We start from the raw sequence: 27,885 nt of genomic DNA on the forward strand, positions 1-27,885 counted from the left end.
GTTATTCAGTATTTTTAGAGGAAGGTTTTCCCCCATAAATTTAGCTACTGATGCAATTTCAAGTGAACTGATATCTATATATTTTGGAAGAAGTAAAAATTCTTCCTGTGTGATATTCATAGCACTTTCTGTACAGGCTGAATTGGTAATTGAGAAAGACTGTTGTTGGAATTTTCAGGCATAAATTCCCTGGAGAGTAATGACAACATAGAGAGAAAATGGGGAATTGTATATGCTCCAGTCCAAGGGTGTCCAAACTTGGTCCTGGAGGGCCACTGTCCTGCAGTGTTTAGCTCCAACTTGCCTCAACACATCTGAGTTTCTAGTATGCTTAGTAAGACCTTGATTAGTGGGTTCAGGTGTGTTAAATTGGGGTTGGAGCTAAATTCTACATGGACAGTGGCTCTCTAGGAGCAGCTGGACACCTCTGCTCTAGTCTTCATATTATGCAGTGTCTGCTTCTGCTTCTGCTTCTAAATACAACAGAATTTGTTTACACAGAATGAGAGAGAACTTTTAGCAGTTTTTTTTTTTTACTACCAAAACACATTTTAATACACGTAATCCTCCCCAGTGACTTTAAATTCTGCTTGATAGTTATACTTGAAGTTGTGGTAAGGCTTTGACCATGTTATTGTTACAAGCACACAGAAATTATCACATGTGCCTGCCCCAGTTCCTCTTCTGAAACAGAAATTGTTCAGCGTTTGTCTGACATGTCTGACACCTCATTTTCACTGTACACTTCTGCGGCGTGTTACGGCTCCAATACGGCCACCGGAGCTGATTGCGGCCACTCTAGTCAATTCTTGTGTTTACACCAGCTGTGCTGCAGAACAGTTTAGAAGTATCCCAGAAGCAGCTCTCTGTGCCTAGATAGGCACCTAGCCTGTTTTTGACAGACGCCGTGTCCAAGTCGCACAGTAAATACAAAATAAAAGTAAAACAATCCTGTCAATGTCCAAATAAACACCCTGTGCAGATTCCCAGCTATATTTCACATCACTATATCTTTGCCAGGAGGCCAGAAATGGATGACGAGAGTTTCATCCTTGAAGCTGAAATACACACATTGTTATATGACACCACAAATCCTTTTTACAGGGATAGTTAGAAAAAAGACAAGCCGTGGAATTTAATTGCAGGAGTTGTAGGAGTGGAATATACAGAATTAACCCTTTGATGCACAACATGGGACTAAAGTGACCCGACTGAGTTTATTTTTTTCTATATCTTTGCAAGAAATTAATTTCATCATTCAGAATTCCAGGAATTCTTCAATTAAATTGTTTTTGATCATCACAAATCCTTATTTTAATTTTTTCTTTCTTATTTTTGAATACAAATCTTTTTGTGTCAGTACCCTTCTAATGCACAACATGGGTCTAAAATGACCCGTATTCATTTCCTATGTTATTTCAGTTATGAATGAGTGTTTCTTTGCTGAATCGCTGAAATAAATGTTTTTGTATCATTTATTATTCCAGATTATTCTCTAAATATGTTGTTTTTGACTTCCATAAATCATTTTGTTTATTTTTCCTTCCTTACTTAATAAACAAACAGTTTTTGTATTTCTACATCAGTTTTACACACATGGGTCTAAAACGACCCATATTCATTTCCTATGTTATTTCAGCCCAATCTCACGGTAATTCGTACATATTTTACGAGGTGGCTAATTCGTAAAAATTTGTATGACCTCACTCTAACAAATTCATAAGATTTTTGTTAAATTGTATGTATTTTACAAGTTGCACAATTGTATGAATTTGTACGAATGACCTAAACCTAACCCCGCCCCTAAACCTACCCGTCACTGGGGTCGAGACAAATCGTACAAATTCATACAAATTAGCCACCTCGTAAAATATGTATGAATTGGCCGTGAGATTGAGTTGGTTATTTCAATCATGCCTGAGTGATTCTTTGCTGAATCTTTGAAAGAAATACATTTTATCATTTATTATTCCAGGTATTCATTAAATATCATATTTTAGATTTCCACAAATCATCATGTTTATTTGTCCTTTCTTTACTTTATTTAAAAAAAAAAAACTGTTTTTGTATTTCTACATCAATTTTACACACATGGGTCAAAAATGAATTTTGTATAATTGATGCATTTAGTCTTATTTTATAATTTATTACCACAGAAAATACTTGATATATTGTGAAAGATAACTGGATATTTGAATGTTAGGCTAAGGCTACCTTGACCTTGAAATCTGTTAATAGTGAGACAGAGAAACATGTCCAATACTATTAGCTAGCTTTTTGTTGACATATTCTATTTTAGCTAGCTAATGTTAGCTAGATCAACAAAATAAAAGTCAAAATAATATGTTATAATATACAATTATATATCATTACTGTCAGATGGAAACCACATTCCATCATTTTTATTTTTTGTCATCTAATCAATACTATTGGTCACCTTTTATGTTTCTCAGTGTTCCTGGAAGTAATGGTTTTGGACATACAAGTTTTCTGTCTGACAGCAACAATATATAAACGGTATATACATGATCAACTGCTTGTTGTGCACGCTTGATATAGAGTGTTTGTATGGCTGATCCCAGACATTCTAGATTAATGGCTGAAATGTTTGTAGAGATGCTGCATGATGAGGAAGTTGAGGCAATTCTTAGTCCTGATTCAGAGTCTGAAATAGCTGATGCTGATCATTCAGGGTGTTTTCACATATAGTTCGTTTTAAAAGAACCAAACCCAGTTAACTTCAAGTGAACCAGAAAGGGAACCAGCCGAAAGTAACTTTTGGTCTTTTTGGTGTTCACAATCTAGTGGACTCAAAAGAGAACCCAGTTGTTTTTTTTGTTTTTTTTTTTTTTTTTTTTTTTGGTCTTTTTCAGCAGTGAAGAGATCTCAGACCCATTTTTGTTCACACCACAACTTTATAAAAACTCAGACCCCAGCTTTCTGTGCAGCAGTGGATTTTGGGTATTCAAGATGGCGTCTTCACATGTTGTCATCACATGGATGTGGCACATTTTGAAGCAAATGACAAACAGAGAAAGAGTCAGACAAATCAGAACTAAAGGAAAGCATCTGAAAAAACGGAAAAGGAAAAGGATAGCAACTAAAAAGAAAACTTTCTTCCAACACTATCAACAACTGCTGCTGCTTTCACAGGACTGCTTGTGACGTTTCAGCTTTCATTTGAATGGTTAGTACATAAAAGTTTCATAAACAGAAAACTACAGAATTACATATTGTCTTTTGAACTGTAATAATTTTATTCATTTATTAATATATAGTTTTGTTTTTATTATCAGTGCAAAGTAGGGCAATTTAAGTGTTATAATGCCAACCTTTATGTATATTGCACTGTACTGTATTTTTACCAGGTCATGTTGAACAAAACCCAGGTCTCATGTCTGGTGGGAAAGCACTTAAAACTGGACAGACAACGATTGGTTGCGGAATGTCAGGATGAGAAGAGACTCATTCATGTTCCTCTGCAGTAAACTTAGACAATGCCTGGAGCGACAGCGAACTTGCTACAGAGTTCCTCTCACTGTGGAACAAAGAGTTGCAGTTATGCTTTGGAGGCCTGCTACAAATATTGAATATCGATCCATTTCACACTTGTTTGGTATCGGCCTCTCAACAGCATGTATCGTGACGCAGCAAGTAGTCTCCATTCTCCAAATCACAAAGCCAAATTTGATAAAAATACCTACAGGAAACAACCTGAGAAATGTAATAAACGGCTTTACAGACAAGTAGGGCTTTCCCCCCAATGTGCTGGGGCTATAGATGGCTCACATGTGCCTATCATAGCCCCACATCTTAGCAAGTCTGATTTCTACAATAGAAAAGGCTACTACTCCATAAATCTGCAGGGTGTTGTGGACCACAAATTGATGTTTTGGGACTACTCCATAATTCTGCAGGGTGTTGTGGACCACAAATTGACGTTTTGGGACATCAATGTCGGGTGGCCTGGTAAAGGTCCAGCGCTACAATAATGCGCTCTCGACATTTAATTACGGATTATAATGACTTATATTGTCTTTTTACATGTTGCGTTGCATCGCGCCGTGTAAACATAAAACCATGTCTGCATTTGTGATCGGAGAAACGACCAACAACAAGCGCTACTTTACATTGCTCAGAACTCCTGTTTGAATCAGTGGCAAATTCTTTGAATATGTAAACGTACTTACAGGCTGTGAGTCAGAACTGCTGGCATTTAGTCTAGCCTACTCTCCCAGGATCAGCAAACAGTCCTCCATAAAATGCGCTGCGCACATCTGAATATTTGGGTTGAACTGTTCTGGAACAGTGTTGTAAATACAACTTAACCACTGATTTCTAGTCGTGTCCTCTTTTGGAAGGCCAAACAAAGTATTTTTCGCTTTCGCACATAACACGCTTCACATCATGGCAGCGGAGGTGGCAACAACTAGAAAGTTACGCATTCTTTTTTTGTGTGAACATTTGGGCGGCGTTATGCAAATCTTCCCCCAATGTAACATAGACGTGGGGGCATGTTTAAATCAGCCGTTTTAGGAGGGAGTGGACGAGTGTTAACTTTTATAAAGAATATCTTTTTGGATTTGAAACTTTAGTCTTTGCAACTTTAGGGATCTTATCTATTCACGAACAGTTTGTAACACTCCAAAGAGAAAGGAAAACTTGAAATTGCATCATATGACCCCTTTAATCAATACTGAATCCTTATATTATATTTTTCAGCAAAGAAGGGGGCAAAATCGTTGTTTTTAAATAACTGAAATCAGCTCTACCTTTGTCTCTGTGATAATGTGAAAGTATGGCGATACTGTCAGACTGATTGGATTAGCATCCTTGCATTTGAATGACTCTGTTATGCTGATGAGATCAAGGCTGGGAAAATGCCAGTGTCGGGCTGATTCCTGTACTTCATTTGCATGCTATGGGTTAGATTGTCTCCACCTCTACTGAATGTATCTCTCCGCCTTGAATGGATATAAACGACGAAGCATTACTGCTATTAGTTAGACTTTTGATGACTGCAGTGCCCCGCAGCGCATTCGCAATAAAGAGTCCTGCTGAAGATACCCAAGAGTCTCCTGGTCTTCGCTTCTGAGTTTCCAACACTGACAAGCAAATGGACTGTGAAACTAAACTAAACTGTGTATTGCTTAATTATACATTGAGAAATTGTCACACCCCAGGACTGATGTGTGTGTTCTTGCCCCTTGTGCTCTGCCTGACCTAGTTTCTGTCTCACATTAACTGTCATTTGGTTTAGGTGTGCCTTGTCTATAGTCCTCGTTTCCTGTGTATTTAAGCCCCAGTCTGTTCAGTATGTGTTTGTCAGGTCTACTATGACATGTACATGTGCAGGAGCGATTCTAGGATTTTCATTTGAGAGGGGCTCAGCCCCCAGTGAGGGTATAATATAATATATATAAGCCAATATAATAAGGCAAATTCAAGTCTTCATGATCTCACACAACTTGTTTACTGTACAAACACAAAATGTTACTGTTTTGAGGTTCTAGTTGGCTACAACCCTCTTTCCTTAGCTCAATTATGCAAACCTCTTTGCCACACGCACAGATGCACTGGAATATGTCTTATACTGAAAGTTACATTTTCAAATGTCAATTTAATGTCAACATGATCATTTAATAAAGTATGCCTTCATATGTGCTTCTTTTTCACTGGAGGAAACAGCTGTGGTGTGATGAGGGGTGAAAGCAATAAAAACATAGGCTACAGTAGATGGGAAACTGATTATTGCTCCCCCATGATATTTTGTAAATTGGATTTATAACAAAGATGCACAGATGCAGATATTATAACCATCTATCGATAAACACACACCTTGTCCTCTGTCTATATAGCCCCCCTAAAAATGGCCTAGCAACACCCATGCACATGGCTCTCCAACCATTCCTTCTGTGGATTACCCTTTGTGTGGCTTGAATTAAAGACTTTGATCTGCATCTCCCCGTCCTTCCCTCCAGCACAGTGCTGACAGTAATATAGAGCTGTGAGATTTAAATTATATCACAAGCTCTGCGTATCTTTCTCTGTTTTGTTTTGTTCCCTTTATTTTAAAAAATCTGTTTTACTTTTTCTGGTCTATTTTGTGAAAGCTGTGAGCTGGAACTGTTTCTTGTACAAAAACTTTTCAACAGAGCAAGTCTCTTTTTTTTTTAATAGTAAATTAATAAACTACAAAGTAAGTGAACCTGCTAAATGTGTTCCTGGTGGTAAATTAACATCCCCAGTCACACTAGTATCTTATTTTTTAATAATTTTACTAAATATAAAAAAGCATTAAACAGTAATATTGACTCCTCCATTTATTGTTTAAGTAGGATGGTTGGTCTGTATTTGTCCCACCCCTCCTCTATTTACAGCTGGATAAATAGTGACAATGATGCCTTTTACAGTTAACTGTTATCTATGTTATCAACTCAGCTACAAAAAAACCTAAAAAAAATCTAAAAAACTCTTAAAGAGAGCAAGAGCAAATGAACTTGTAATTATTATGAGTGCATCAAAATTCAGTGTCATCAGTGTGTCAAAAAGAGCACCGAACTTTTTACGACCATTTATGGTAGGGAGCAGGTGTACATTTCTTTCATACCAACTAACATTTTGAAAATACGAACATTTTCATGAATTTGAAAGTTTATGTCAGAACGGCTTTACGAATGATTTACACAAAAAAAAATTGTTCTGCTTGTGTTTCATGAATGAGGCCCATTGTTCAGGAATAGTATAAAGAACATGATGAATTCAAGAATTCAGGGTGTTGCCCTGGCCTCCATATTTCCCAGTTCTCAAACCAACTGAGCATCTGTGGCATGTGCTAAGAAGTTTGATCCAAGGCAGCTCTGCCTCACAATCTACATTCAGGGCCCTTGCTAGTGTATGAAATGTGGTGATGATTCTAGGGGCCCTCTGCTGTTGCAGGGCCACAGTGGTTTTAACTGGGGCCCTGTATACCCCAGCTATGGCCCTGCCTACATGCAGGACCTGAAGGATCTACTGCTAAAATTTTGGTACCAAATACCACAGCACACCTTCAAGGGTCTTGTAGAGCCCATGCCTTAGCCTTGATATGGCCACAAGTTAGGAATTAATTGATTCAGTTTATTGATTCATGGCATTTTCTTTGTTCCTTCTATTTTTAGTTAAATCCTGACCACATTTTATGAATTTGTTACCTCATATTAAGCAGGCAAACTAATTTGTTACCTTATTTTAATTTGGATAAATCATAATTCCCATATATATTCATACATAATTTCTCTTTTTATTATATCACAGTTTACATAATTAAAGAAGACTTCTCACATTGTAGATACAGGTTTTATGCTAGCAAAAAAAAATAAAAATACAAATAAAAAAAAAAGACATGGGGGTTCAACTAAGTTATACATCAAAATATAAGCGCATATAAGACAATAAGCACCAAAATACACATTTGCCCAGTTCTGCTTCACATGACAAGTCAAAGAATGTTTTGAAAATGTATTTACAGCAAATCAAGATAAAAAATACACCACAGCATCAAAAAAAACAAGACAATTAACAAACAAAATCAGGAACACTTTAGACAATAAACACAATAACAATGTACAATAGTAAAATAGAAATATTTTCTGACTAAAGTCTGAATTATTGGAAAAAACTTTCCATTATGACAAAAATAGAAACTTTTTATCTCTCTCTAAAATGTGTGAGCTGTAAGGAGTCATTATGCTTGAGAAATGCAAGACAGTTGAGAAACTATTCACTGTAAAAAGTCATTTGCCCCCCAACTTGGCGTTGAATAAATTTAATAACGATATCATGTTCTTAACGGTAGGTAGCTGCCACACATGCAAAGAGAAATATCTAAAATTAAGATTAAACAAGACTGCTCTATATTCATGTTTATAATGCAGTCTGCATACTAAAAAGCACTGTCATGAGACTTAAGACATGTTCACCTCAAGAATGACAACTATAAAGATCACTATTAAGATAAATATGTTCACACCAACAAAAGTTATAGTTTGTTTATTATAAATGTGCACTACAGTATTACCGTCTGTAGCTTTAAATGCTCAAGCGCTTTAAAGTTGCATCCATTCTGATTGGCTGTCAATATTTTCTATCATTCATCAACTGGAAAATAATTCTCAAAGTGATCCAAGTGATATACTGTTCCTTTATATGTCATTATCGTTATAGCTGTGGGCAGGATGTCCATACTATCATACAATTATAATGATTATTAAGACTAGTTATTATTATAGTTATAGTCCTTGGTGTGAATTGCAACACTTGCGTACTTAAAGCCAAACAACTTTGAATAATACAGATGTTAATGATTGCATAAAAAGATGTCATGCTGACTGATCATGCATAATCAGTTTGATGGCATGTAATATTTCAAAAAGCAGATGTGTTTGAGGTGTCCACTGACTCTGACCATACAGAGCTCTTCCGTGACACCAGGCCTGCTGGGACCTTCAGTGTGAAGCCCAGTGGTCTCAGCATGTCCAGCAGATGCTGACGAAATTTCACCCCCACGAAAGCATAAAGCACTGGGTTGACACAGCAGTGTAAGTAGGCCAGTGTGGAAGTAGCTGTGAGAGCTATATCCAACGATGTGAAGTTTTCACAGGATGTTTGGTTACTGGTATTGTTGGTCCCACTGGTTTGTATGGTGTCAACTATGAGGGTAATGTTGTAGGGCGTCCAGTGGATGAAGAAGGCTACTACCAGAGCTACGATGACATGGATGGCCCTCTTCTTCTGCTTGCACTGGGAGCCACGCCGCAGCCGCAGCAGGATGCAAGAGTAACAGAACATCATAAGTAGTGCTGGAAGAATGAAACCCAAAATATGGTAGAGCAGACGAGCAGCCAAATGGAAAGAACAATAAAAAACAAACAAAAACACATTGTGTTTTCTCCTGACGTCTGGAGTCCTTGTAGTCCTTGCGTAATATCCAGTCAGCAACGGAGAGCAGAAGACAGAAGAGCCAGACCATCAAGCAACAACAGTGAGTCACTATTGGCTTTTTACGAGAATACATCTGCACTGCGTGGACGATGGACAAGTAACGGTCAAGACTGATGCAGGACAGCATGAAAATGCCACAGTAGAAATTGATCTGATGGAGAAAAATGTTTGAGAAACAAAAGATTGCAAACCTAAAGTTGATTCTTAAAGGGACAGATATTGCTGATGCATATTGCTGATGTTGTTTCGGTATTTTTTACATGCATTTTTCCAAAAATAATTTTTGAAGAGTAACTTTTTATTTATTTATTTATTCATTCATTCATTCATTCATTTTTGAGAAATATCCTTTTAATTCTTCCCACATAATATATCTGTTGTATAAATTTGTAATTCATGGAAATTATTAATTAAAGATATGCATTAAACAATAAATGAAGAGCACTAGAATTTAATTATTTAAACATAATGCAAAGATCAGCACAAAACCATAAACACTGCACCCTAAACATTCTTTTGCCCACCTTGAACAGAGCTCCAGTCAGCTTGCAAAGCACTGTGCCGAAGATCCACTCATTCGCTGCCTCTACAGCCCAGAAGGGCAGCGTTAGCAGCAGCAGAATGTCTGCTAAGCTCAGATGGAGGATGAAGATGTCGGTAACATTTAAGTATAGCCTTTTCTTCCACAGTACCACCAGAACCAGCCCATTTCCCACCAGCCCCACTACCAGCGCCAGAGAGTAAAGGACCGGAATAAAAATGGAATCAAAGTACATGGAAGACTCCTGATCACAGATTGAGCCACCACAGCAGGAATCATTATTATTCTCATTGTAGCTGCCATTGTAATCAATGTAGAAGTCAAAGTCTTCTGCTTTAATGGTGATCTTTGTATTAGCATTCATCTTCTGCAAAGAAACATACTTCAGATTTCATATCTATTTCTATCATCCATATACTATTTATTTATATAAATATTTCATAAGTGTTCATGAGTCTGAGTGTTTTAGGTGTTTTAGATGTTAAACTAGTGAATATGATATTTTGTGTATAGCAGCATTCTGTGTGAACATACGGTTTAAAGTCTGAGGGTGAAATTTCAAATTAGCCATATATTTACTTAATTTATAGCTTAGGTCTGAAGCAACTTTGCTGAAAAAACTTTTGTTTTTCTTTTTTTTTTACCAGAAGGGGGCAATAATTAGACACTTTGACGGTCATACAGGATTCAAGCTCAAGTTAAAGGAACCAATCACCAAAAAATGAAAACTCTGTCATCATTTACTCACCCTTTGTTGTTTCAAATTTTTATAATGTATATATATATATATATATATATATATATATATATATATATATATATATATATATATATATATATATATATATATATATATTTATATATGGATCCCACTGACTCTCATTTTATGGACAAATCAGTTTAAACACTCATAAAAATATATTTGGTGTTCTCTTGATGTTAAAAAAAATACCGGTTTGAAACAACATGTAAATGATGACAGAATGATGTATACTGCTGAATATATTAATATTTATCCGTACCCTCAGAAATATATTCATTTGTATTATGGAACAAAATCAATGATTTTGCTAGTGCAGTTACAGCGGTTTCGGCACTGTTAATTTTCTAAATCAGGTGTTTTCAATTTCTGTGAATCACTCAATTGAACAGATAAGAGAAAATGTAAAACCACAGTGGCCCCAAAGCACATTCATCTCTGATGCCTATCAGTCATAATGCAGTTTAGTTTCTCACTATTGAGGAGACCATGCTAAATCTCCTGTGACCTTCAGGTTTAGCACTGAGGTAGCAGTCTGTTACCTTCCTGAGTGGTCATGCCTGCTAAAGTAGGCTACAATTTCTTTGAAGATGAGCTTGTGGTTAGTTTGGATAGTGTAGTACCTCAACTGTCATGAACCCTGTGTTTCTGGGAAACCATGGGTTTTACAATAAAGCTCTGAATGTCTGAATCTGAAACCTGAAATCTATGGAGGTGATGTTTGTAACCCCCTGGTATTTCCCTTGTGTCATGCTGAAGTAGAAAAAAAATCAGTCTCTTTGTGTTGGAAATACATTTCATGAGTTCACGCTTATAAAGAAGAGGGATGCTGATAAACCGTCAGTGGATAGAGGTAAGTCTGCTGTATTTATATCATGGGGCTGATTAACTTAAGTGTGGTCCACCTGTGTTAATCTAAGTATCTGACGCGCTCCTCCCGATCTGTTAATAAAACGTGATTTAACTTCATCTAACATTAACTTAACTAAAGTCTTATAATAATTATTTAAAATTGGAAGTGAAATGCCTTCGAAACTCTTTCATATTGCGTATTAGTATGCAAAGAAAATGCACTAAGCATTATAGCAATAAATTAATAAAATAATAAATGTCACTGAATATATTCAAATGTAAAATTATCACAAATATAAAATGTTTATTTGAGCAATAAAACGTGTGAAGTAGATGTGTGGATATATGATGGAAGGAGATGTATAATAAATAGTCGGAAAAAGGAAAAGGTTTGAAAAGAAGAAAACGTACCTGTGTAAGTGTGGGATCTCACAGTTGTCGAGAGCTGCTGAAATGATTGGCACATTGAGAGTTACTCATTAATAAAGGTCACAGCAGATGCATAGAAGACAGACAGAGGAGGAGGAGACAGTGACAGGGAGCACCAGAGTATGAAATAGGAAATAAGATAAAGATCAGTTGTCAGTCATTCATAGTTCTTTTTCAAATGTTCGTTTTGATTTCTCAATGAAAGTTTGTGCTTTGGGAAATGCAGATGTATGATGCATGTTACAGGCTAACAGTCATTGTTCAGAAGTTAATTGTTCATCAATCTTATGGGTCTTCTTGTCCAATAAAACACCAGACAAATACAGAGATGCTAAAAAATGGTAAATGTAGTTCTGTATGTTAACTTATAATATTCCAGTCCAGTGTATTTGCAATTTACAAGCTTTTTTCCAGAACATTTCACTCAGAAAACCATAAAATCCAGTCAAATGTGTTATTTATAGTCTGTTATCTGTTTTTGTATTACAGATATTTATGTTTATTTTCTCTAAGTTTGATTATGAAATTCTCCATTGCTGACTTTGTAAAAGTAAGAGTTGCAAAGTAGAACATCTTTTGTTCTGTCTGCTTGTTTCATCCTTATGTCACAGATGCTCATACAGCGGGATGTTTTTTTTCACACCTTACACCACGTCCTGTTCTTCAGTCTTTTTCGTTTTTCTCACTTGTACACCGCTCCTCACAATTATTCATGTGTACTTTTTGTTGACTGATTTTGGTTTTCTACCTTACGTTCACAGATTTTGTTTTTGTGTCAGGCTGAACCTGTCACTACTAAAGGCCAAGCGAAAGCTACAAATAAAAAAAATGTAATGAAGAATAGAGAAGAGAAATCTGGACGTGTTCTTTTAAGCAAAAGAAAAGGGAACCGGGAGATGATGAGCATATTTCTAGAGAATGGTTTTAGCTAAAGATGGACCAGCAGATCAGATGCTTATTTTAAATACAGTCTTGTCAAATGTGACTTTCTTAAACGGGTGTGACAGTACGTCAAACACCGTTGAAGTTGCATCTGAGGTCAGGAAGTACCACCTCTCTTTTTTTGTTTTACTTGCAAACCTCATGACCCTAGAAAACAGCCTCAGACCCTTAAATACCACCCTACACCAAACCAAAACATTCTCATTGGACATAGCAGGGCAACACACTCTTTAAAGGAAATGTCACATTTGTAACGAATTTTAAACATCACTTTAGTGCCATAGTCAGCCTGTTTCTTAGGGGTTCCATTACTTTACCCAAGAAAAAAAAAATCTGTCTTCCTTTAATCATCACTTAATCATTTCATTCTTATGTTTGTTTACTATAGGACACAAAAGGAGTTTTCTGAAAATCTGAGCTTCAGATTAAAAAAAAACACTATAAAGCGTTCCTAAATGTACCCATTCTGCTTGTGTGCTACATTCCAAACCTTCAGAAGTTGTACAATATCTCTGTATAAAGACAGCATTGTAATTTAATCATTGTGGACCAGGCCAGTCTCCACAGGAGCTTGGCTCATCCTGTCCCCACAGCAAATAACAACCAGCTGCAAAATGGGTACCATGTTCAATTCAGCTCCACATTTTGAGGGAGATCATGCGTTTTGGCTTCTTGGTATCAGAAATCCTCTTTTTACTTAGAAACTAATAAGCAGTATTAGAACGTGGCTGTGATCTTCAAAAACAATGAAATAAAATAACTTAATAAATTAATTATTCTAAATAACTGTGCTAAAACAGTTTAAAGACAAAAACATCAAATCAATCACTAGCTATTTTTTTTTCTTTTTCAGAAACAGATGCAACATTTTTAAATGAACAGCAATAGTTTTTAATGATTTTAAAGGGCAACGCTTACTGTGCAATTTAATGTATTGCATACGTATTCTGGGCACGTATGCTTGCCTGTATATAATACACATCATCAATAAGAAGTTTAATACAAATAAGTCTTAATACATCAGTATTTACTACCTAGTAAAAAACTGGTAAAAATAACTGGCAGGCAGTGGAAAAAAAACTTCCTGTAAGGATGTGTAGTCACATGGAAACTATGAATACAGGAAGCTAATGCAAAGTGCCTTCAGATGACTGACACTGCCTTTCTACAATCTGAAAATGATTTACATGAGCTGTATTTTATTCCTCTTGCATTACTTCAGACCAATATATCAAAACAAACATTATTTTATTACATCAGTTCCTGCTTTATTAAGAAACAGAAATAACTTAATCTTATTTGTGTATTTTATTTGTTATTTATTAGGCTACAGTGCTACCAATAGTCTAGTTTTAACATAGCTTTATTTTAGTTTAACTTTCATCAGACTAGATTTTAAAAGTAAAAAAAAAAAAAAAAAAAAAAAAAAAAAAAAGATTGTTTGGTAATAATAAGAGAACTGATCTGAAGTGATACATTATTCAGTTTCACATTTTTGTCTATGAAATAAATTACACGTTTTAGCTTGCAATGTTACTAAATAAAAAGGAACATCAAATCAAGATGTGTAATCCAGAAAAATATTTAAGAAAATTGCAAAAATAAGAATAAATGCTGTCTGACAGGGCATTACTTACCACAGCTAACTGCTGAAAGCTGCTGAAATGATTGACCTATTGAGGGTTACTCATCAATAAAAGTCAAAGCATGAAGATGGGTAAGACACACAGAGGAGGAGGAGATAGTGGTAAATAGAGGAAACATGATAACGATCAGTTGTCATTCACAATTCTATTTCATATGTTCAGTTATACTCTGGGAAATGCTATTGTCTAGCAAAAACTTGATAATAACTGAGAAACTGTAACTGTAATTTATAATACTTTTGCATTTGCAATTTAAAGTCTGCTTTTGTACTTTTCAGGGAACTGGTTGATCCAGTACACCAGCAGGTGCATCCATCCACTGAAACAAGCTATCCAAAAGACCAGATCTGCAGAATTCAATCGGAAATCCTATCAGCCTGACAGTTGGGGTGTCCAAAAATAAGTGGAGGGACGCAAACAAGTAAAAGGACTTCAGCACTTTTAGAATGCCAGTGAACTCAAAGATGAAGATTTTTGTGGTTAAACCAGTGGTTCCCAAAAACATTCTCTAAAAGCCCCAAAACACCAAAAATTTCATCATAATAAAAAAAAACACATTAATCACATCATCAGCTCCAGGAACATTTAAACTGCTTTAAACTGAAGTAAGAATGTGATGTTCCCCTTTCAGGACTTCTAGGGCTTTAAAGGGCACATATTATGCCCCTTTTTACTAGATTTAAAATAAATCTCAGGTGTCCCCAGAATGTGTCTGTGAAGTTTCAGCTTAAAATACCCCACAGATAATTTATTATATCATTCTGAAAATGACTATTTTGACTGGAAGCAGAAACAGGCTGTTTTTGGGCATGTATCTTTAAATGCAAATGAGCTGCTGCTCTCCGCCCCCTTTTTCAGAATAGGGGTGTGCTTTTACAGCTGATACCTCAGGTACTCTGCTAAAAAAAACATCTGTTTGGTTTTCATTATCATATCTATCATGCTGAAATTATGGGTTTTAAAGCCATATCAGTTTAAACTTCATTTATTTGGTTTTCTGAGCGCACACATCTGAAGCACGTGCACAGAAAGCGGCTGTCACATGGCATGAGTACTAAACTAAATTAGTACTAGCTAGTAACTAACTAACTAACTAGTAACTTTCATGTCTTATTGCACTTAAACAAATACACACAAGTTTATGTTAAAAAAACATAGAAGTTACAGAAACACAGTCAGTTATATCTGTGAAGGTAAACAGCTGGGAAAAAAATTGCATGTTATATTTTATCTGTGTATTAAAGGGTTAGTTCACCCCAAAATTAAAATTCTGTCATTAATTACTCACTCTCATGTCGTCCCAAACCCGTGAGATCTTCGTTCATCATCAGAACACAAATTGTGATTTTTTTTGTATTAAATCAGAGAGCTCTCTGACCCTGCGTAGACAGCAACGCAACTGTAATGTTCCCAGGTCCAGAAACGTAGTAAGGACATCGGTAAAACAGTCCATGTGACATCAGTGGCTCAACTTTTGCGAAGCTACAAGAATACTTTTTGTGTGCAAAGAAAACAAAAAGAATGACTTTATTCAACAATTCTTCTCTACGTTTCTGGACCTGGGAACATTACAATTGCTGTCTATGCAGGGTCTATGCTATGTTCAAACAACATGTAAAAGGGAATTTTGCATAATATGTGCCCTTTAACGGGATAGTTTACCCAAAACTGAAAATTTTGTCATCATTTACTCACACTCATGTCATTCTAAACCTGTGTAAGAATCTATTGTCTGCCCCGACCCAGATTCCACTCCACAATATGTTTGATCATTCTCATTTCCCAAAATGGCTTATTTATTATAGAGAAGAAGAAAGTCAACAGTTATGTTGTCTCTGTACACCATTTGGGATGATCACATCCTGAGCAAATGGTGACCAACTGTAGAATGGGAGCAGGTGTGGGACACTGAGAACCACCTCAGAGGTGTAAGAACTTAATTAACATACAGACCACAGCTGTAACGACAGGAGCAACTTCATTTACATTAAGGGTAGTAAACTCTAAGTGCCCTATTTTAACGATCTAAATGCAAAGTGCAAAGCGCACGGCACAGGTGCACTCAGGGCGTGTCCAAATCCACTTTTGCTATTTTAACAACGGAAAAACGGTTGGCACGCCCGGGCGCATGGTCTAAACAGGTTGGCCCTATTCTCTTAATGAGTAATGGGTGTTTTTTGGGGCGTAACGTGCAATAAACCAATCAGAGTCTCATCTTCCATTCCCTTTAAGAGCCAGTTGCGCTCGTGCCATGACGGATTTGCTATTTACACGGTGGAATTTGGCAAGCGCAAAGACAGAACGCATCTCCGAGATGAAACGGAGCTGCTCGTGTGCGAGCAAATAGATAGCCTAATTCTGATACATGCGATGACTATCCATTAAAGTCTCAAATCCAAAGAGATATTCTTTATCAAAGTTAAGACTCTGCCACACCCCCCTAAAATGGCTCATTCAAACACGCCCCCATATATCTACGTCACTATGTGGAAATATTTGCGTAATGCCGCCCAAATGTTCACGCAAAGAAAGAACATTTGAAAACGCGTAGAAAGAACGTGAAGTTTCAGTAACCACAGTTAGTGTTGAAGCAGCCATGTCAGGGAGATGCTGTGTGTTTCTAGGCGAAAGCAAAAGCACTTTATTTGGCCTTCCGAAAGTAGATGCATTTAGAAAGCTTCAAGATTACTAACAACAGAACAGCAACGCATTTTATGGACGACCGTTTTGTGAACCTAGGAGAGGAGGTAATTCTGACTTTGCTACGACAATCTGGCACTTCTGAATCAGCTACTGTAAGTATGTTTTGTTATTAAAGTATTTGCTATTGACTGTTCAAATGAGTTTTGCGCATTGTGTGTGTGTGCGTGCACGTGTGTGTGAGAAAGAGAGAGACAGGGTCACACATTGGAGTCAGCTGCCGTCTGTGGCTTGTGTATTGCAAACACATATGAGCTTCATCACTGTGTCTGTCACGCAACTCTGTTCCCCTTTCGGGCTTGAACTGATGGTAAAACTGAGGACATTATTAACTGTCTTTACATTTATTTTGAAAGATGAAGCTCGCGATTATGGAAAGGGCCATCACATTTCCGACGAGTGCTTGCAGTGTTCGGCCAATCACAATGCACTGGGTCAGTTGGCCAATCAGAGCAGACTGCACATGTCGAAAGGAGGGACTTCGTAGAAAACTATGCATTTAAGAGAGGCAGGGCATAGAGGACCTACAATAATGTACAGTATTTTAAAAAGTAATGTGTTTTTTGAACATTAATGCATGTCAACATATTCTGTTACACCAAATACACAAAATAATGATCTTTAAAAAAGCATCATATGACCCCTTTAAGATTCTAACAGAACTGAATCAGCCTGAAGCAGTGTGGTGGCAGAGCTGTATTACAGTTGTTGTTTCTAAAGTAACTGAAGCAAAGTGCTTAATTTTAAAGTTCCTAAAGTAACTGAAATGTGTTGTTTTCTGTTATAATTCTGTTAAAATTCTAAAGAAGCTGAATCATCCCAACATAGTGTGTGGGCAGAGTTGTATTAGACCTATTGCTTCTAAAGTAACTGAAACAAAGGTGCAAGATTCTAATATAATTTAAACTGAGTTGTTTTAATTTTGATGAAATTCTAAAGTAACTGAATTGACCTGATGCAGTGTGGTCACAGAACAGTATGCTGAAAGCAGAAATGAAAACAGAAAAAACAAGTTGCTAAATTCTCAAGTCAGTGGCTATGTCATATCATTGAGAAATTGCGAGGCTGAAGAGAAGAACTGCAAGGAAGACGACATAATACTTCAGATGATTCTGTGAGATTCCAAATAGCACCAGTGCAAACAAGACAGACTGGAAATGAGAGCGTTCTTGATCAAAGAAATGAAAATGGCCAAGCTGTTAGACAACTGTCTTTTATGGACTTTCAAAGTCTTGTTAAAGCAGTGGGTACTTTTGATCTTGATAACATGGATCCTGTAGAGTTCTTGTCCAAACTGGAGAAGGTAGTGGATGTTTATAGTGTGTCAGACGAAGATGCTTGACTTCTTATGATCTGCATTTCTTGCTCATTAATTAGTGCTCTCTCACCAGAAGTTCATGACAAAAGAGCAGACAAAGGTGCAAGGAGAGAAGCTCTACTTAGACTTGCTGGAACTAATTTGGTTAACTTGAGAAAGATAACTGTGGTGACAATGGAAATTGGAGAGCATCCTCTAGCATTCTCTTGCGTCCAGGTTGTGGGAAATGTTTAGCTGTTACAGTGGTTTGCCCAATGCACATGCGAGAAGCCATTGCTATGCATGTAGATGTAAATGAACCATATGAGCAAATCATTTCCAAAATGACACTGTTTTTCAATGCAAAAAGTCAAATGAAAGCTGCAGAATCCAGACAACCAGATCCTGTCTTTGGCAGGAGAGAATAGGTCCTTTCGCACCGCTTTAGTTCCAGAACTAAATGTACAGTATTAAAGTACTGGGACAATTTTGTGCAAACTATTTCCCAGTACCATTTAAAGGGTTGCATTCACACCGACAGTGTGTACTAAGAAGTGCCAGTCGAAAGCGACATCATTTGTGCACGACGTTCAACAATGAAAACAAAGAATAACAACATTAACAACAGCAGGATAGAGGACGCTGTGATCGGAGCTGTGTTTTTGTTGTGTCTCACCAGTTCCACAATAATGGACATGGAATGTTGACGTATACGTAAAGTGATTGAAAGAATGGAAAGGAGGAAGAATCTCCAACGACAACTGGCAGTGCTACATTTGCTACAAGTGCCTGCACTTCAGTATCCGTCCATTTATCGCTGTTCTCCATACTTGCGAAATAAGTTGACGCAATATTTACAGTATTTTTACACAGTGTTTTAAATCATGGTGGGTGAGGGCGTTTTCCTACGCGTTTGGCCAATCAATGTATACTTGCATCACGAGTAGTACCAGTTTTGCTGGTTAGACTCTGCTCCAGAGTAGGAGCTAATTTGGTTCTCGAAAATGGCAGTCCGGTACTAAAATCGCACCCAGTTCCAGCGGTGCGAAAACGCCAAAAAGTGGGTAGTTCCACAATTAGTTCTGGTACTATGAAAAGGTTCCTGCGGTGCGAAAGGCCCTGATATTCTAGATTACCAAACGGTTTCCATCAGAGACCAAAGAGATTAGAAAGAGCAAACTCAGAAGTTGTTACTCTCTGTTATGCATGTGGAAAAGCTGGTCACATTGCTAGACATTGTCAAGACAACGAGAGACCTCATCAAAGCTTTGTCTGTCATGCATGTGGATAGGATGGTCACATAGCAAGGCATTGTTTAGAGTAATTTAGGAAAGATTAGGAAGTTGTTTGTTTTCCTTGTGGAAGTATGGGACACAAGGCAAAACAGTGTCACTTTTCACACAAAAGAAGGATGAGCTATTGTGATTTGCTTAAGAAGATAGGCAGTTTAGAAACCCAGATGGCACTGTGGAAAGGAAATACGGAAGAAGCCATTCACACCTTGCCAGACACAGCACTGCATTAACAACATGACTGTAGCTCAGTCAAAAATATGTTTACTATCAAAAGGGGGTGATTCTTTAACATTCCTGGGAAATGTGTTAATGGCATTAATATTTAAATTTAATAAATGAGAAATTATTTAATTGCATTCTGTGATTAAGTTTCTGTAGCTTTGGTTTTTAATGTGAAAAAAATCTTGTGGGGGAAAGGGGGGGGAAACCTCTCCTTTTTATCTCGTTTCAGGTATTAGCATCAAGATGTTTGTTTGAAATGTGTACCCTCCTGGAGAAAGATGATCCAGTCATCTGAAGGAAAAGAAGGTCAGCAAAACCAGTGGAGCCAGGGGACTTCCAGAAGAAAAAGGACTTCAAGAAGGCCAGCAGGGCAAGTGGAGCCAGGGGACTTCCACAAGAGAAGGGACTTCTTAAAGAACAAAGTGATCATCAGAACCAGAAATCGAGAGATTTCCAGACCTACAAATCCAGGACTCCAAGCCTAAAAGATCTAGAAACCCTGAGACCCACAATGGCATGGATGGACCTGATGGAACTTCACAAACTGCAACAACAGCTAGAAGGACTTGTAATGAATGGACAATGGAAAAGAGAAACAAAGAAAAAAAAAATCAAGAGACTGTGGACAGCATTCTTATCACTGAGATGGAAAACAAGAAATGAAAAATGCACAAAGACAGACTCTCTGCACTTGACACCAGAAAGAGACAAACATATGCATACTCCAATGCAGAACATTGTCAATTGAATGCATGTGTGTACAAAGGACGTCCACACTGAGAAAATGGACACAATGGAAGTGACAAAATTAAAACACAAAAACACACAGACAGAAACACAGACAAACACACACACACACACACACACACACACACACACCATGTGGCCAGTTGATTGATGTGTTTGCTCCTTTGGCCAGGTTTGTACTGTAATAATGTTTAGTACATTTAGAAAATCCCTTTTGCTGTTATGGTTCTCAAGTGCTCCTCTCCCAAACCCCGCCAAAAATGTTTGTATGTCATTTTGCCAAATTTGAGAAAAGTCCCTATGATAATTTTGCCTAATTGGATGGATAACCAGTGTGCATGAGGTGATGACCCAATGACGGGTAAGATTCTCCTTCGGCCAGAGGGAGACAACCTGCGGCAGTGCTTCACCACCACTGGGCACCTGCCCTGGAAGGGAGGTGTAATCTGTGTAACGGGAGTGAGTGTGATCCTTCTTTTTTGCCAAGACCATCAAAGGGGGGACTGTAAGAATCTATAGTCTGCCCCGACCCAGATTCCACTCCACAATATGTTTGATCATGCTCATTTCCCAAAATAGCCTTAATATTATAGAGAAGAAGAAAGTCAATAGTTATGTTGTTTGTACACCATTTGGGATGATCACATCCTGAGCAAATTGTAGAATGGGAGCAGGTGTGGGACACTGAGAACCACCTCAGAGGTGTAAGAACTTAATTAACATACAGACCACAGCTGTAATGACAGGAGCAACTTCATACACATTAAGAGTAGTAAACTCTAAGTGTATAAAATGTTTGATCTTAGGATGTTCATGGTTCATTTCGACTCTGCTGAATCCGAAGTGCTGTTTGTACTGTGTTACTGCTACTCTGTAATAAAAGTTATTCTTCATCAGAGATCTTCGACGTCCTCATCAATTTTTCTTACACCTGTGTGACTTCTTTTTTCTGTGGAACACAAAATAAGATATTTTGAAGAATGTTGGTAACCTAATGATTTTGGTTACCATTTACTACTAATGTATGTAAATACACTGAGACATTTCTATAGCTTTTAAACAACATTGTCATTGAACTGGTTTTTGGCACTTTGCATCACCAAGCCAATAAACCAAATTAAATGGCAAACATGTATTCTTGACACAGCATAACAGGATTCACATGGTATTCTCCAGCGCTAACAAACCTCTGAGCGATCATTGGCACTTATGCAAACTCTTGCACTAGCTACATCTGAGTAAATAAACCTGCAGTCAGGGGAAGTCTGACCTAGTTCAGTAGCTGAAGCTTCTCTGAATCTTTTTTTTTCTTTCTTTCTTTCTTTCTTTCTTTCTTATTTAATTCAAATATTCAGTATAGATGTTGTACTATTACATATACATTGATCTCTGCACTGCATTCAAATAAAAATATCATTAAAAACATCGCAAATTAGGTAATGTACACATTAATGGACAAAAAAAGAAAGGTTACTGCATGATTTTGGCTTAGCGGTTGAAGATCATGTGCTAGAAAACTGGTTCAAACCTCAGAGAGAGTGAATCATGACCTTTCGGATTATTAGTTTCCCATTGTGCCCTTAAGCAAGGCACTTTACCCTTGGTGGCCGCAGGGGTATTACTCCTGTAATAAGTATAAAATGCTTCTAACTAAAACTTTTGAAAATACCAGTCATTATTACACAATTACTAGCATATTAAAGTTGCTGACATCTGTTTGGGGACTATGACATTGGTAAGTACTGTGTGTGTGTGTGTGTGTGTGTGTGTGTGTGTGTGTGTGTGTGTGTGTGTGTGTTTACTTACATGTTTTTTGTGTGTGTTTACATGTTTTTCTATCCTGGTGGGGACTTAAACCTGAATACACATTGACTTATGAGGACTCGTGTCACCGTGGGGACCTAAATTGAGGTCCCCATAGGGAAACAAGCTTATAAATCATGCAGAATGAGTTTTATTGATAATGTAAAAATGCAGAAAGTTTTGTGTGAGGGGTAGGTTTAGGTTTATGTTGCTGTAGGGCGATAGAATATACAATTTTACAGTATAAAAACCATTATACCTATGGAGAGTCCCCATAAGGATAGTGTGTGACATGTGTCAGACATGTGTGTGTGTGTGCCTGGTATTCCCTACATTATGTACCCATGTTTTACCTTATGGGAATATTTTTTGCTCCCCATGAGGAAAACAGCTTATAAATCATACTAAATGAAGTTTCCTTAAATTTAAAAATGCAGACAAATTTTGTGTAAGGGGTAGGTTTAGGGATAGAGTTAGGGTAAAGGGATAGAAAATACAGTTTGTACAGTATAAAAACTATTATGCCTATGGAATTTGCCATTTAAACATGGGAACCATTGTGAGTGTGTGTGTGTGTGTGTGTGTGTGTGTGTGTGTGTGTGTGTGTGTGTGTGTGTGTGTGTGTGTGTGTGTGTGTGTGTGTGTGTGTCAGACACTGAAATGTAAAAATCCATATAAACTTCTTTTTTCTTCTTTTTTTTAATCTCCAAAATTAAATCATACCAAAATTAAAACATAACTATATTAGTAATAATCTAAGTCTAAATTTTGAAAATCATTTGAAATCGGAGTCAGAATAAGCACAGAGGTAGAATCAAACTGAAACTAAATTCTAAAAAATAAAGTGAACTTTACAAAAGCACCTTCATTGTGTACCACGAGTCATTCTTACAAATATATTAAGGAATTTTGCTTTTTAAATTAATGTAACTTATTTTAAAGATAATAAGGATATTGTTACTGGAAAATGAGACAAATATTGATTAATATATCTATTTATTTATTTGTATTGTATGTAATCTTTGCAGCACAGGTCTGTTGTTCTGCATCATTCTAATGTGCCCCCAGTATTTCATGTCAGTATGGGTTCTTCAAACAACTGTGAATATGTAAAACAAAATAATATTGAGTGCAGGTGTTGTTGCCATGGTCTTGTTTTATTTGAGGAACCGAGACTACTTTGACATAAAGTAACACTAATGACACTGCACAATTGTCATAACAAGACTCTCATGCAATTGTTATTCTTGTGTATCAGTATTTTTATGATAACATCCTAGGAAAATGTCACATTTTTGCCACTTTTTTAGTAGAGGTAGGCACATGAAAGCGGTTTGGTGAAAGTGACAAAGTGACGTGACATACAGCCAAGTATGGTGACCCATACTCAGAATTCGTGCTCTGCATTTAACCCATCCAAAGTGCACACGCACAGCAGTGAACACACACACACCGTGAACACACACCCAGAGCAGTGGGCAGCCATTTATGCTGCGGTGCCCGGGGAGCAGTTGGGGGTTCGGTGCCTTGCTCAAGGGCACCTCAGTCGTGGTATTGCCGGCCCGGGACTCGAACCCACAACCTTAGGGTTAGGAGTCAAACGTTCTAACCACTAGGCCACAACTTCCCCAAAGCTGTCAAGAATATCATTTTTTTTTCTCTCTTTCTCAGATTAGGTAAGTGGAAAGTAAGGGAGTTGCTGAGGCTAAGGGAAAACTGCTGTTCATATATTTTCTGTAGGAGATGGGTTTGGTTAAGTTAAAAAAAAATGTATTCCATTTATTTGAATCACAGCTGAATGGTTTTGACTGTTGTCAGGGCAAGCAATTTCAGACATACTTGAAAAACAATTATAGAAACAACTGCTACAACCCTGCCATATTGATTGAATAACCCCTCACTTCCTATATCAACACAATAAGAAAAAGACCCCACCACATTAACACATTCTCACGTTCATTTTGAGAGGGGGATGGAGGAACTGTGGCATTGAGTATGACCACACTGCAAACCATTTCTCAACATTCTGACCAGTATTATAAACTTCTTTTAAGTGATGTGTGTATTTTGCTCTGAAAGGCTGTTACTGTGACAAAATTACATCTGTAAAAAAAGACTTGTGCTTGAGTCTCCATACTTGCTACACCTGTGGTTTCCTGTGCTGTGCGAAAAAAAACAAAACAGAAAGCAGACAGGAAATATGACTTTTGTTAAGCCCCTATTCCTTCTCTCAATTTATAGTGTTAACTCTTTGCATATTGAATTTAACTAGTATTATTTTTGTCTTACTGAAGAACAACTACTCAAATTCATCCAAACAAGGCTATTCAGCAAGGTACATCTTAACTGAGCACCCTTGATGTAAAGGACAGAATTACAGTACTCAAATGTGTTCCTTGTAAACTCATCATCTCAGTGACATTTCAAGAGTCACTACAATTTTTTTTATGATTTTTTTCTTTTACGTTTGATATAGTCAAACCCAGTATTCTGTGGTCTCTCACTAGTGTTTCACACTGATATTTTTAAAGGAATATTTCACTCAAAATGAAAAACAAGTGTTATCTTTTTCTTCTGAAGAAAAAATAAGTCATATGGTTTTAGAACAACATAATGATGAATGAATGGTGAAAAAAACTGACTAAGAGAATCTATGTTGGAAAGATGATATGTTATCTATTTAAAAATCTTCTGCACTGATTTCTATCATATATTTTAATGACAAACTTTGCTGATTCACCACTGACAACATTGTGTGGTACTTTTCGTTGATACTTGATTTGAATTGTTAATAGTAAAAAAAATTAACGTCTTTACATTTTCTTCCGCTCTATACATAAGCATTATGACAAAATAACAAATTGCTGTAGTTTCTACAGCAAAATTTTACAGAATATTTCTGTTTAAACATTTTACAAGATGTAGCTGTAATTCGCAATGCATTATGGGTCAAATAAGGTTTTACAGTTGTTAACAGTATATTTCCATGTCAACTGTAATTCATTTACAAGAAGCAGGTGTTGTCACTGTAGCTCATGCTTTTTACACTAACTTACTGTAGTGTGGCATTATGGGATTGCGCGCATCATTCAAATCTGAAATCCAGCCGACTGGAGCAGCGTGAGAACGACTAAAGATCAGAAGCTTTATTCATAATTCCTGGTAAGTTCACTTAATTTTACTTAAGAAATATATCCTTTTATATGTATTTAAGTTAATGTATAACCGATATCAAGTCACAAAAGCCTCCTATCATGACATTTAGACAAGTGACCTTGATAACTTCTGTGCAGTAAGCTGGAAATTGCTATCATAGCATAGTTAGGCCAAATTCTGCATTTTTCTAATTTTGGCAGTTAAATTTTCTTATTGAGAGCATTTAAAGTAGAGTTTACCTATCTTTTAACGCAAAGCCCAATGCAACGATTGCATTAGTAACTACTATCTGTCGAAATTACTGACGAACAGCAAAATATGTGAAATTTCATTAGTTCAACTGTCCCATATTGACGTGACGCCTTACTATAACTACATGTGAAAGACAACTTTATATGCCCGACTGGACAAGTTAGCCTGATTTAACTTCGAGTGAAAAAAAAAGACTAAGGAAGCATCGAAGCGCGAGACTGATTCTGAATATATTAACGTTACATTCAACATCAAAACAAGCTTAACGGCACACATAAACTCACAGAAGATACGTGAGGTAAATGTCAACTGTTGAGTTTATTTATAACATATAAGTAGCATAACAAGTGAGCTGTTTTGCTGAGTATCACGATTGCAAATACATAGTTCAATAAACAATTAGTTAACAAGTTACTTACTTTTTAGATATTGACTGTTGTTCTATTTCACCAACGAAAATAGTTCCGAACAAAGATCAAAGCAAAACTATTTTGCTCAGCCTCAAATCAAAACTCAGTGGTGTTTTTGCTGAATGATTCAGCATTTTGAACGGATCAGTACAATGAATGACTCAATTGACTCACTCATTATGTTACCACCTAATGGCGGTTTAGTTTCACGTTTAAAAAGGATCATTGCATTTTTCCTACATTTATTAATTGTATTTTCAAAAATTTATGTAAAACATTAATGTCATAACACATTTGTAATTTTGCATTGTAAATTATTTAATTTGATTGGTGGTACAGTTCTACAATGTAATAATATAATTTAATTTATTGATAAATTGTAAGAGTTTGTTTATTTTAAAATATATGCCTTTTTGGGTGTTCATTTTGGCATCATTATGTAAATGCATTTAAAGAAATCACAAGATTATTTTCTTTATTTCTTGTAGGTGCAAAGAATAGCAGCTGATGTGGAGAAATGTTTGATGATTCAAGACTCTGAAGCTGATTATATTAGGTAATGTATTAATTCTTTAAATCATTTGATAAACTTGTAATTTAGATTACATTTTATATTGAAATACTGCATTGTAGGTTACATTATTGCTTATATTTATACATTTCAGGTGCACCCACTGGCTTTTGACTATTTGAGGGTCAGATGGTTGTGAATTCATACCTCATCTTTGTGGCTGGATTTGCAGTCTTATTAAAACTTCAGTCTGGCGTCCCGGGAGCAGGCATCTTTTGCACACTTGATTTTTTTCAAAGGTAACATGTTTTACTTGAGTAATTTTATTTGTGAAAAAGGTTACTTATTTAGTTTAAAGGGTTACTCCACACCATAATAAAAATTTAGTCATTAATCACTTAGTCATTATTAGAGTCATTATTTTTTATTATGTCAGCCGCACCACACGGATACGCTGTTTTCGTTCAAATCAAAGCATAAATAAACGTAGAAAGCGTGTCCATGTGACCTAGCTGGCACAGAACAGCGTATGCAGTTTGTGTCCAGTGGATACTCTCCAAAAGGGCGCTACGCTGACACAGAGGAGACGAATTGTTGAATAAAGTCGTTATTTTTGTTTTCTTTGCGTACAAAAAGTATTTTCGTCGCTTCATAACATTACGGTTGAATCACTGATGGCAGATGGACTATTCTGACGATGTCTTTCATACTTTCCTGGACCTTGTCAGTGGTATTTATTTGGCAGTCTATGGAACAGTCAACCTCCTGGTTGCATCCAAAATATCTTAAATTGTGTTCCGAAGACAAACAAAGCTTTTACGGGTTTGGAACGACATGGGGGTAAGTAATTAATGGCAAGATTTTCATTTTGGGGTGGAGTAACCCTTTAAGTGCTGGTAAATGCTGATTGTATTGCAAAAGTAATTTTGACATTTGTTTTATTGAGCTAGTTTCATTCAATACTTAACTTTATCCTGATGCTTCTGCTTGTTTTTATGTGCAGATGTTTTCTTGGAATCACAACACTCACTGCATACAAGACGGATACATAGAGGCAAAACAAGTGGAAAGGTCTCAGAGAAGAGAGACAACCCTTGTGTGTCCTCATCTCAGAAAGTTGATGGACTTTCAGTATGTATTTATTAAATTGTCTTTTGCAGGAATATACTTAATTTAATAGAACATAAGCACAAACAACAGAATTTGTGATTTAATGTTAATTCCAACATTTTATTTTAATCCTTTTTTTTACCAAAATTATACAAATTCTGTTGATTGACTTTCATTTTTATAGAAAGTTAATGTTCTACTCAGAATATGGCTTTTTCTTTTTTTTTTTC

The 27,885-nt window shown here is 36.6% G+C and overlaps 1 protein-coding gene and 1 long non-coding RNA gene across 2 annotated transcripts; one reads left to right on the top strand and one right to left on the bottom strand.

Annotated features, from left to right (window-relative positions):
* Window positions 1–7,258: 7,258 nt before the first annotated feature.
* LOC109070700 (C-X-C chemokine receptor type 3-like) lies at window positions 7,259–12,379 on the bottom strand. Its single transcript, XM_042740591.1, is given in 4 exon segments — window positions 7,259–8,890; window positions 8,892–9,133; window positions 9,507–9,890; window positions 11,547–12,379. Coding segments are annotated over 3 exon segments (1,107 nt in total). The 5' UTR covers window positions 9,888–9,890; window positions 11,547–12,379; the 3' UTR covers window positions 7,259–8,406.
* Window positions 12,380–26,425: 14,046 nt separating this feature from the next.
* On the top strand, window positions 26,426–27,885 carry LOC109072065. The gene is made up of 3 exons (XR_006156813.1): window positions 26,426–26,590; window positions 26,700–26,844; window positions 27,549–27,885. It is a non-coding gene; the product is annotated as an uncharacterized LOC109072065 (long non-coding RNA).

The sequence above is a fragment of the Cyprinus carpio genome, chromosome B16 (genome assembly GCF_018340385.1).
Source record: "Cyprinus carpio isolate SPL01 chromosome B16, ASM1834038v1, whole genome shotgun sequence".
NCBI classification, from domain to species: domain Eukaryota; kingdom Metazoa; phylum Chordata; class Actinopteri; order Cypriniformes; family Cyprinidae; genus Cyprinus; species Cyprinus carpio.